Source organism: Cherax quadricarinatus, chromosome 54 (assembly GCF_038502225.1).
Source record: "Cherax quadricarinatus isolate ZL_2023a chromosome 54, ASM3850222v1, whole genome shotgun sequence".
NCBI lineage: Eukaryota > Metazoa > Arthropoda > Malacostraca > Decapoda > Parastacidae > Cherax > Cherax quadricarinatus.
The window spans coordinates 5,243,105-5,256,131 of record NC_091345.1 but is presented as its reverse complement, the minus strand read 5'-3'; the positions used below and the strand labels follow the sequence as shown (position 1 = coordinate 5,256,131).

Genomic DNA, 13,027 nt, shown 5'->3' with positions numbered 1-13,027 from the left:
GCCTTTTGGTATTGCTGCCATAAATTTGTAACACATCTTAAGCAAACTCCTCCTCCCCTTCCCCTTCTTACATAATAGAATTTTCCACTTTAAATTCTTTTTTCCCTTTCCTACCCAAACTACTTCATTATCAAACTCTTATTCCCTTCCCATGCTAACTTTTGACTTCATTCAACTTCTTGTTGTATAGGATGATGGCAACATCTGAACTTTAGTTCAAATTGCCTTAAAATGTTGTGTACTATGTGTCAAACCATACCTTAATATTTAAAAAGAAATCTGTTTTCTCAGTTATGGACATTTTTGTGTACACAGGTTTTTTTTTTTTTTTTTTTCTGAAATTTGGATGCTGATGTTTCCCTTATATCAGCTAATGCCTCGGTTACTGATATGCAGTATTTTACACCGTATGAATGTTGGGAAATTCCCAAGAAGGGCTGGCTATCCTGCACAAATCTCAAATGGATGTACAGTATCACTACTAATCATTACCCAAGGCAGATCATTTAGAAAATATCTGGAATTGTTCTTCCACATAGAGAAAACATCTATGATTCAGACACTCCTGCTGATGCACTATCCTATATCAGATATGGTGTAATGCATAATAAATATAACAATTAAAATATACATTTAATTTCTAGCTACAGCAGTTAATAAGAGTTTGCAAAACTACATAGCCTTACAAAACATTATAATGTCTCTTTTTGAATATTACTTATTAATAGTGTTGTTCTGTACGTATTTTGGTATTGATATTAATTTTGTATCTTTGTTTTTTAGGTGATCTTCCTTCATGGTCTTGGTGACACTGGGTAAGCGAATTACGTACTTGTATTTTCATTCTACAGTAAATTCAGAATTTCTCTTTCTTGACTTGTATAATTGTTGTAACACAATTGTAAACAACTTTCCTGCCTGTTTTGCAGTTCTCTCTTTCTTAATAATATACCAAAATACCTTCCTTCTACACCAACATTTACCTCTATATAATAAATACACTGCCAAAATAACTGTAAAAGTCTTGGAGAGGAAACTGGACATGTACCTCCACCAAGTGCCAGATAACCCAACTGTGAATGTGGGTCACTGAAAGTATCAACCTGGTTGATCAGGGAAGCACAAGACTAACCTTGCCCAGGACCAGACTGCAAGAATAGAAGAAATTTTGAAAGACTTCAAAAGTATATATCAAAGGTATTAGGGGTGATATTTTGAAGATGTCTGGGGAAAATGTGAGTGATTTGATGATAGTGTATATGGTACATTGGAACCTCAAAAATCAAACTTAATCCGTTCCAGAAGCTAGTTCTAAATTCGAAAAGTCTGAAATTCGAAGCAATATTTCCCATAAGAAATAATGGAAATACAATTAATCAGTTCCAGAAACCCAAAAATATTCACACAAAAAATACATTTTATAGAGATTAATTACAGTTTTACATACAACAGATACTATAGTTTTTAATTATGTATAGTAATACATGTAAAATAACATTTTTACTTACCTTTATTGAAGATTGGTGATGGCATCTGGAAGATAGGGAGGGGGAGAGAGGGAGCTGGGGTTAGTGTTTGGAAGGAGGATCCCCCTCCACGAGGACTTCAGGTAAAGCCCTCTCTGGGGTTACTTCCCTTCTCTGTCTTTTAATGCCACTAGGGCCAGCTTGAGAGTCACTGGACCCCTGTCTCACAAAATAACTGTCCACAGTCCTCTGTTTTTGGTGCCTCTTTAAAATTTCCCTAAAATGGGACATGGTTCTGTCACTGAACTTGTTGCAAAGATGGCTTGTTTCAGCTTGCTCAGGGTGGTACTTCTGCACAAACATTTGGACATCATTCCACTTGGCACAGATCTCCTTAATCTTTGAAGAAGGCACCTCATCCACTCCCTATATTAACACCTTTCGCAACATCAGCTTCCTTGATTTGTTCTTTCTTTGACAGGATAGAACCGATGGTCGACTTGTTTTTCCCATACATCCTGGCAAGCTCAACAAGTCTCACACCACTCTCATACTTCTGTGTTATTTCCTTCTTCACATCTATGGTGTTTCTCACTTTCTTTACCACAGGGGTACCACTAGCAAGTTTCTTTGGGCCCATGGCAGCTTATTTCACAGTCCCACAAGCACTAAACACAACAAAATAATCGTAAAATGCGTGAATGAGAGCGCAGGTTAGTGTTCACTCAAGCATAAACAAAGCTAGACTGCTCATGGCGCCTGCGCGGGGACGCGGACAGAGCGGGCCGGCAGACAGGTCCCGTACCTGGCGGTCCGAAAATAGGGGCGTGTTCGATAATAGGGACACTGTCCGAAAAAATGGTCCTATTTTCGAAACGTTCGATATGTGATACGTTCGATTTTTTAGGTTCCTCTGTATAGTACGTACTTCAGAGATTGGGGTTAGTGATAGTGATAAGTACAAAGAATGGAAATAGCTTCCATCTTGTATCTTGAATGTCACGATGTGGCTCAGTTTACCATGTTTTCATGTGCTATATTTTTTTTTTTTTTACAGTCATGGATGGGCAAGCGCAATGGCTGCTATTGGCTCACCACACATAAAGTTCATTTGTCCTACTGCGTAAGTATTGTACGGTACTTGGTTTGTTGTGAATTTCATGAAATTCTGAAAGGCATTTTCTTGGCATTTTTAATTCATAATGCTTGAAAAAATTATTAGAAAAGGTTAGAGCCTTGTATGATAAAAGAACAGAATTGTGTGTATGTACTACTAACCCTGTTTGACAGTGAATTGTATTTTTCCCATGACTCTCCCTTATGATATTGTATGTAATTGTATAGGCTTTCCTGGATTTTTTATATGCATTACCAGTTTATACAAGATAAAGAAGCACTGTATGTACATGTGCACAAATGAACACTCATAAATATTTATAATTTAGTGTAGTAGTTAATTATAGTTGTGTCTCTGCTAAGAGGATATACAAAACTGTGTGTAACAACCATATACTAAAGTTTAAGTATTCGATCTATCAATCTGTTTACTGTATATATAGGTTTGATACTCATTTGATGAGTTTCCAAGAGTTTTTCTACTCCCGGAGCCCAGCCTTGGGCTGGATTCTGGTGCTTGTCCATAAATACACAAGGAGAATAGTACATTCAACATTTCTTGAATACAAATTTAATATTTTTCTTTAGTTATACAGTGGAACCTTGGCTTACGAATGCCCCACCATGCGAATTTTTCAGGATACGAACCGTCGTTCAGTCAATTTTTTACTTCTGGATACGAACGAAATTTCAGGATGCAACTTCCCCCTCAAGTGAGGTTCCTTAAATAACTAAATAAATAAATAAAATATTTATTTCTTTATAAGTATATGCCTCTAAGCTGTTGTGTTCTGAGCACCTCTGGAAAAAGTGATTATGTGTGAGTGAGGTGAAAGAGTTGAATGATGATGAAAGTATTTTCTTTTTGGGGATTTTCTTTCTTTTTGGGTCACCCTGCCTCGGTGGGAGACAGCCGACTTGTTAAAAAAAAAAATTAATTTGCTAAGGTTACAATGTGTATTTACATATCATAATATGATTGGAGCAAAGAAAGCCGCTATCATGCCAAGGCATTTTGGGGAGACTTAACCTAATACCAATAGACTACTAAGTCTAGACAGGTGAAAAGTGTACCAGTAGTGGTCACCAATGTTTTGTTGATGATGGTGCCAACTATTGGCAGCCTTTAGAAGTTTCCCCTTACTGTTGTTGTTGTTATTATTATTGTTATAATAATTATTATTAGTAGTAGTATGTACTTGGTGATGGGCTCTTGATCTAGGGAATTGGATCTGTGCTCCAGTTCCCCAAATTAATAATAATTATAATACGTATGTATTAACCCTTTGACTGTCGCAAGCCCCTTTCTGAAACTGTCATTCTATGTCACAATATTTTAGAAAAAAAATATTTTTTCTTGTGAAATGATAGAGATTCTTTTCCTGATGGTAATGACACCAAAAGTACGAAATTTGGTCAAAAACTCACGGAATTACGCTCCCGTGAAGTTTGCGGTCTCGGCGACATATACGCATCGGCGATTTCGCCGGCTTTGAGCCCTGTTTTTGGCCAGTTCCGTTGTTCCAGTTGACCAAACTCATAGCTATTTCTTCAGAACTCCATTTTTTCTGTCAGTTGAGTACAAGAAACCGCCCATTTACCAATTTAAACTACTCAATAAAGTGATCAGAAATTGGCAGTTTGGCCAATTTCACGCAAATTAAAAAAATGCCAATTTCAAAATAGTCCAGAATAAACAATGTAGACATTCTTGGCACTAAAATAACATATCCTCTGTTCGTTAGTCACATCTCTAGGCCGTTCTTATATTACTGTTGATTTCTATTTTAATTTTTTATTCATACAAAAAATACAAAATTTACTGTTATGCAGACTACTGCATTATTGTAAAAATGGCACAAATAATATCAGTGCACTAGTGAAAGAATATTAGACTCCCCAGTTGACGTGTATTGGACGTCTGGTGTGATTTGCTTACTCCTGAACATTAGTAAAAATCGAACATTTCCGCTACTTTGAGCTCAATTTCAAGGTCGTTTTCATCTCTATTTCTGTAATATGTTTTCCATTTTATCACTTGGGGACCATGAAAATGAGAATACGTACAACAATAAATACTATACGAAAATGCACCTCAAAGTTGGCGTTTTAATCCAAAAAAATGATCGTTTTTTTTTTCTCTCTCATTATGCACTGCGTGCTGCAGGATTTTTTTTATATGGTGCACACTGACCACACAGACCCATTCTCTCACATGTAGGCCTACCAGCTTTCTTCCGCTTGATTTGAAGCCGCTAGAATTTGCGCATATAAATACGTCCGAAACAGTGGCGCGAAAGATGTACAGTGGACCCCCGGTTAACGATTTTAATCCGTGCAAGAGGGCTCATCGTTATGCGAAATAATCGTTATGCGAATGAATTTTCCCCATAAGAAATAATGGAAATAAAATTAATCCGTGCAAGACGCCCAAAAGTATGAAAAAAAATTTTTTTTACCACATGAAATGTTAATTTTAATACACACAAACTGAAAAAGGCATGCACAATTAAATGACACTTACTTTTATTGAAGATCTGGTGATGATTGATGGGATGGGAGGAGGGGAGAGAGTGTGTTAGTGTTTAGAAGGGGAATCCCCTTCCATTAGGACTTGAGGTAGTAAGTCCTTTTCTGGGGTTACTTCCCTTCTTCTTTTAATGCCACTAGGGCCAGCTTCAGAGTCACTGGACTTCTTTCGCACAAGATATCTGTCCATAGTGGCCTGTACCTCTCGTTCCTTTATGACTTGCCTAAAGTGTTTCACAACATTGTCAGTGTAATAATCACCAGCACGGCTTGCAATAGCTGTGTGAGGGTGATTTTCATCCATGAAGGTTTGCACTTCAAGCCACTTTGCACAGATTTCCTTAATCTTTGAAGTAGGCAACTTCTTCAATTTCTCTCTTCCCTCCTCCGAAGCAATTTCCTCAGGTGTGGCCTCTTGCTGTTGAAGTTGATCTAGCAGCTCATCAGTGGTTAGTTCTTCATTGTCCTCCTCCACCAACTCTTCCACATCCTCCCCACTAACCTCCAACCCCAAGGACTTTCCCAATGCCACAATGGATTCCTCAACTGGCACAGGATTCTCAGGGTTAGCCTCAAACCCTTCAAAATCCCTTTTGTCTACACATTCTGGCCACAGTTTCTTCCAAGCAGAGTTCAAGGTCCTCTTTGTCACTTCCTCCCAAGCCTTACCTATAAGGTTTACACAATTGAGGATATTAAAGTGATCTCTCCAAAACTCTCTTAGAGTCAGTTGAGTTTCTGAGGTCATTACAAAGCACCTTTCAAACAGAGCTTTTGTGTACAGTTTCTTGAAGTTGGAAATAACCTGCTGGTCCATGGGCTGCAGGAGAGGAGTGGTATTAGGAGGCAAAAACTTCACCTTAATGAAGCTCATGTCCCCATAAAGTCGCTCTGCCACGTCTGTAGGATGACCAGGGGCATTGTCTAACACCAGGAGGCACTTAAGTTCTAATTTCTTTTCAGTTAGGTAATTTTTCACATTGGGGGCAAATGCATGGTGTAACCAGTTATAGAAAAATTCCCTAGTGACCCATGCCTTACTGTTTGCCCTCCACAGCACACACAAATTATCCTTGAGGACATTCTTTTGCCTGAACGCTCTGGGAGTTTCAGAGTGATACACTAATAAAGGCTTCACTTTGCAATCACCAGTAGCATTGGCACACATCAACAAAGTAAGCCTGTCTTTCATTGGCTTATGTCCTGGGAGTGCCTTTTCCTCCTGAGTAATGTAGGTCCTGCTTGGCATTTTCTTCCAGAACAGGCCTGTTTCATCACAATTAAACACTTGTTCAGGTTTCAGTCCTTCAGTTTCTATGTACTCCTTGAATTCCTGCACATATTTTTCAGCCGCTTTGTGGTCCGAACTGGCAGCCTCACCATGCCTTATCACACTATGGATGCCACTACGCTTCTTAAATCTCTCAAACCAACCTTTGCTGGCCTTAAATTCACTCACATCATCACTAGTTGCAGGCATTTTTTTAATTAAATCCTCATGCAACTTCCTAGCCTTTTCACATATGATCGCTTGAGAGACGCTATCTCCTGCTATCTGTTTTTCATTTATCCACACCAATAAGAGTCTCAACATCTTCCATCAATTGCGATCTTTGTTTCGAAAACACAGTTGAACCTTTGGCAAGAACAGCTTCCTTGATTGTCTTTCTGGTGCCCACAATAGTAGCGATGGTTGATTGGGGTTTCTTGTACAGCTTGACTAGGTCGGCTATACGCACTCCACTTTCATACTTATCAATTATCTCTTTCTTCATCTCTATAGTAATTCTTACCCTTTGAGGTGTAGGGTTGGCACTAGAAGCTTTCTTGGGGCCCATGGTCACTTATTTTCCAGAAACAGCACCGAAAATACTGTAATAATACGAAATATTCCGAGTGTATGCTTGGATGTTACCGCGGAGGCTGGCTGGTAAACAATGGGACGGAGCGGCACATGTGAGGCTGGCTGAGGGCACATTGGACGCGTCTCGGACGAAAATCGGTATGCGGGTTTTTAATCGGTATGCGCGGCAAAAATTTTGCGATAAAAGTAATCGTTATGCGGAAAAATCGCTATGCGATGCCATCGTTATGCGGGGGTCCACTGTATATATACAACCGAAACAGTCAAAGGGTTAATAATGATAATAATTATAATACGTACGTACTAAGAATACAGTGGTCCCTCAATAATCGTCCATAATCTGTTCCTGGAAGTGGGACTATTATCGAAATACACGATTTTCAAATAAATTTTCCCCTTTAGAAATAATGTAAATGCAATTAATCCGTTCCTGACACCCAGAAGTATTAAAACAAAAAAAATTTTTACATGAAATATAGATGTAGTACATAAACAATACAATGGCACATGATGAATGAAACATTTACAGAATAACACTTACCTTTATTGGCGATTCTTCTTAGTGTATGGAAGACTGGAGAAGGAGACAGATTGGATTATTTACTGCTTGGAAGGGGAATCCCCTTCCATCAACACCTCAGGTACCAATTGCTTTTCTGGGGTTACTTTTCTTCTTTTCTTAATGCCACTAGGACCACCTTGAGAGTCACTGGAGTCCTGTCTCGCAAAAAACTGTCCAGAGAGCTCTGTTTCTGGTGTCTCTTTAAAACTTCCCTAAAATGGGCCAAGACTCTGTCACTGTACAAGTTGCCGATATGGCTTGCAACATCCTTCTCAGGGTGATGTTTCTCCATAAATCTTTCCATCCTACCCCATATTTCAAAAATCTCCTTAATTTCTGAAGAAGGCACCTTCTTCCATCTCTCTTCCTCCTCCTCTGCAGCAAGATTCTGAGCTGCGATCTGTTGCTTTTCCTGCTGAAGCTCTTGCAGCTCCTCAGTGGTTAGCTCTTCGTTGTGGTCCTCCAGCAACTCTTCCACATCCTCCAAACTCATATCCAACACCATGGAGCTCCCCAGTGCGACAATAGAGTTCACAACTGACATACGCTCGTCAGGGGCTGCCTCAAACCCTTCAAAATCCCTCTTGTGGACACAATCTGGCCACAATTTTCTCCAAGCAGAGTTCAAAGTCCTGGTAGTCACTCCCTCCCAAGCCTTACCTATAAGGCTTGCGTAATGGAGAATACTGAAGTGTTCTTTCCAAAAATCTCTTAGGGTCAAGTGAGTGTCTGAGGTCACATTAAAGCACCTTTCAAACATTGCTTTGGTGTAGAGTTTTTTAAAGTTTGAAATGACTTACTGGTCCATGGGCTGGAGGAGAGGAGTGGTATTCGGGGGCAAGAACTTTACTGTGATGAACCCAAACTCCTTCAGAATTAGGTCATCCAAGTTTGGAGGATGAGCAGGTGCATTGTCCATTACTAGGAGGCACTTGAGATCCAATTTCTTTTCCAGGAGGTAATTCTTCACACTAGGGCCAAACACTTCATTGAACCACTCGACGAAAATGTCCCTTGTGACCCATGCCTTAATATTAGATCTCCAAAACACACACAATTTACTCTTCATAACATTGTTTTTCTTGAACACACTGGGATTTTCAGAATGGTACACTAGTAACGGATTCACTTTGAAATCCCCACTAGCATTAGCACAGAACATGAGCATCAGCCTGTCTTTCATAGGCTTGTGTCCTGGCGTGCCTTTTCTTCCTGAGTAATGTAGGTCCTCTTTGGCATTTTCTTCCAAAAGAGGCCTGTTTCGTCACAATTGAACACTTGCTCGTGTTTCAGTCCTTCAGTCTCTATGTACTCATTGAATTCCTGCACATATTTTTCAGGCGCTTTGTTTTCAGAAATGGCAGCCTCACCATGCCTTACCACACTGTGTATGCCAGTACGCATCTTAAATCTCTCAAACCAGCCTTTGCTGGCCTTGAATTCACTCACATCACCACTAGTTGCAGGCAATTTCTTTACCAAATCGTCATGCAACTGCCTAGCCTTTTCACAAATAAGCGACGTCATAAGACTATATCCTGCTAATTGTTTCTCGTTTATCCACACCAATAATAACTTCTCAACATCTTCGAGTACTGGCGATCTCATTTTTGTCAGCATATTTACCCCCCTTTGCAACAACAGCATCCTTGATTTCCTTTTTCTTGGCTATGATGGAAGATATGGTTGTACGGGATTTGTTATACATCCTGGCCAGTTCACCCACACGTACGCCACTATCATATTGTTCAATGATGTTTTTCTTAAATTCAGTCGTATTTCTCACCTTTACCAAAGGCTTGGAACTAGGGGCTTTCTTTGGAGTCATGGTAGCTTATTTAGCACTTGCAAGCATTAAAATCAATGGAATATTATGAAATATTTCGTTGGAGCCAGTGAGGGGACCGTCGCTCACTGGTAAACAATGGCACACTGGCTGGGAAGAGAAGGCCCAGGCGGCTCAGAGCATGAGTACGCGTCCCGGACGAAGGACTATTAGCGAGTTAACAGACCATTTGATAGCCAATGTTTGACGAAATAACAGGACTATTTCTGAAATGGACGACTTTCAGGCCGGACGATTATTGAGGGACCAATGTAATAGTAATATGTTGTCATTTTTAGACTTTTTTTTTTTTTTGTGCAGAATGCTTCAAAATACAAATTGGTAATCCTCTGGGTGGCTGTAGGTACTACTAGACCATGGCTATCTCAGTACCAACCAAGGGTCAAAAGGAATAGGTGTGCCGCTCTGAATGACCGCAGCAGACCCTTGGGATGCATAATTTTGTCTTGTATTGTACAAATTTCTTACACAATGCCTTGCCCAAAGAGACAATATTCATATACAATCAGCAAGAAGCTCAGGAAGTGATTAGAAACTGAAAAAAGCTAGAGAAACGAAGAAACCAGCAGCATAGAGTGAGGCAGCTGGCCGCCGCCACCACCAGCACCACTGTGGCTACAGTGATAACGTCTTCACCTATATATACAGTGGACCCCCGGTTAACGATTTTAATCCGTGCAAGAGGGATAATTGTTATGCGAAATAATCGTTATGCGAATGAATTTTCCCCATAAGAAATAATGGAAATAAAATTAATCCGTGCAAGACGCCCAAAAGTATGAAAAAAAATTTTTTTTACCACATGAAATGTTAATTTTAATACACACAAACTGAAAAAGGCATGCACAATTACATGACACTTACTTTTATTGAAGATCTGGTGATGATTGATGGGATGGGAGGAGGGGAGAGCATTATCTTCTTACTGTTTAGAAGGGGAATCCCCTTCCATTAGGACTTGAGGTAGTAAGTCCTTTTCTGGGGTTACTTCCCTTCTTTTTTTAATGCCACTAGGGCCAGCTTCAGAGTCACTGGACTTCTTTCGCACAAGATATCTGTCCATAGTGGCCTGTACCTCTCGTTCCTTTATGACTTGCCTAAAGTGTTTCACAACATTGTCAGTGTAATAATCACCAGCACGGCTTGCAATAGCTGTGTGAGGGTGATTTTCATCCATGAAGGTTTGCACTTCAAGCCACTTAGCACAGATTTCCTTTATCTTTGTAGTAGGCAACTTCTTCAATTTCTCTCTCCCCTCCTCTGAACCAGTTTCCCCAGGTCTGGCCTCTTGCTCTTGAAGTTGATCTATCAGCTCATCAGTGGTTAGTTCTTCATTGTCCTCCTCCACCAACTCTTCCACATCCTCCCCACTAACCTCCAACCCCAAGGACTTTCCCAATGCCACAATGGATTCCTCAACTGGCACAGGATTCTCAGGGTTAGCCTCAAACCCTTCAAAATCCCTTTTGTCTACACATTCTGGCCACAGTTTCTTCCAAGCAGAGTTCAAGGTCCTCTTAGTCACTTCCTCCCAAGCCTTACCTATAAGGTTTACACAATTGAGGATATTAAAGTGATCTCTCCAAAACTCTCTTAGAGTCAGTTGAGTTTCTGAGGTCATTACAAAGCACCTTTCAAACAGAGCTTTTGTGTACAGTTTCTTGAAGTTGGAAATAACCTGCTGGTCCATGGGCTGCAGGAGAGGCGTGGTATTAGGAGGCAAAAACTTCACCTTAATGAAGCTCATGTCCCCATAAAGTCGCTCTGCCACGTCTGTAGGATGACCAGGGGCATTGTCTAACACCAGGAGGCACTTAAGGTCTAATTTCTTTTCAGTTAGGTAATTTTTCACATTGGGGGCAAATGCATGGTGTAACCAGTTATAGAAAAATTCCCTAGTGACCCATGCCTTACTGTTTGCCCTCCACAGCACACACAAATTATCCTTGAGGACATTCTTTTGCCTGAACGCTCTGGGAGTTTCAGAGTGATACACTAATAAAGGCTTAACTTTGCAATCACCACTAGCATTGGCACACATCAACAAAGTAAGCCTGTCTTTCATAGGCTTATGTCCTGGGAGTGCCTTTTCCTCCTGAGTAATGTAGGTCCTGCTTGGCATTTTCTTCCAGAACAGGCCTGTTTCATCACAATTAAACACTTGTTCAGGTTTCAGTCCTTCAGTTTCTATGTACTCCTTGAATTCCTGCACATATTTTTCAGCCGCTTTGTGGTCCGAACTGGCAGCCTCACCATGCCTTATCACACTATGGATGCCACTACGCTTCTTAAATCTCTCAAACCAACCTTTGCTGGCCTTAAATTCACTCACATCATCACTAGTTGCAGGCATTTTTTTAATTAAATCCTCATGCAACTTCCTAGCCTTTTCACATATGATCGCTTGAGAGATGCTATCTCCTGCTAGCTGTTTTTCATTTATCCACACCAATAAGAGTCTCTCAACATCTTCCATCACTTGCGATCTTTGTTTCGAAAACACAGTTGAACCTTTGGCAAGAACAGCTTCCTTGATTGTCTTTCTGGTGCCCACAATAGTAGCGATGGTTGATTGGGGTTTCTTGTACAGCTTGACTAGGTCGGCTATACGCACTCCACTTTCATACTTATCAATTATCTCTTTCTTCATTTCTATAGTAATTCTTACCCTTTGAGGTGTAGGGTTGGCACTAGAAGCTTTCTTGGGGCCCATGGTCACTTATTTTCCAGAAACAGCACCGAAAATACTGTAATAATACGAAATATTCCGAGTGTATGCTTGGATGTTACCGCGGAGGCTGGCTGGTAAACAATGGGACGGGTGGCACATGTGAGGCTGGCTGAGGGCACATTGGACGCGTCTCGGACGAAAATCGGTGAGCGGGTTTTTAATTGGTATGCGCGGCAAAAATTTTGCGATAAAAGTAATCGGTATGCGGAAAAATCGCTATGTGATGCCATCGTTATGCGGGGGTCCACTGTACATCTGTCTTGACCACACCTGTGGTTACATATGTAGCAACCTCACCACTAATCATAGATAAACGCAAGCTAGGTGTGGGGTTATGGACTGGGAAGATACTAGAGTGGGAGAGTAAATGGTGGATGCTTTCTGCCGCTGCCTGCTTCGCCATCACTTGCCATATTATGGCCTATTTTATTCATTCTAAATAATGTATCATGTTTCTATGTTATTAATATTGTTTATTATGTCATACTAAATGAATTGTGATAGATAACTAAGCCATAGAGTTGATATTAGCATTATTTTGTCATGCCTCCTGAGAGGCTGAAACAGATTAATTGCATTTCAATTAATTTAAATGAGGAAAATCGACTCGGCATACGAACAAATCATGATACGAACAAGGTCACGGAATGGTTTAAATTCGTAAGCCGAGGTTCCACTGTATTTTTAAATTGAAACTAAATGCAATGGTGGTAGTTGAATGGTCAACATGAAAAAATACATTGCCAATAACACACACTAAAACTGAGCAGAGATCATGTAAGGGGCTTACTACAATGAAAGTAGTTCTGGCAGCCATTCATGCTGCATAGTTTTGCAATTTTTTAATTCAGTATCAGTTTGCAACTATAATTTAATGTAAGAGGGCTTGCTCATACAGCAGATTAGGTTCCAG

General features: G+C 40.2%; 1 protein-coding gene across 1 annotated transcript in view; it reads left to right on the top strand.

The window, feature by feature from the left end:
• Window positions 1–13,027, top strand: part of Apt1 (Acyl-protein thioesterase 1) — a 36,908-nt gene that overhangs the window by 9,025 nt on the left and 14,856 nt on the right. Inside the window, exons 2-3 of the mRNA XM_053791671.2 lie at window positions 784–815; window positions 2,524–2,589. Coding sequence (XP_053647646.1) covers window positions 784–815; window positions 2,524–2,589 — 98 coding nt within the window. The remainder of the gene's footprint in view (window positions 1–783; window positions 816–2,523; window positions 2,590–13,027) is intronic.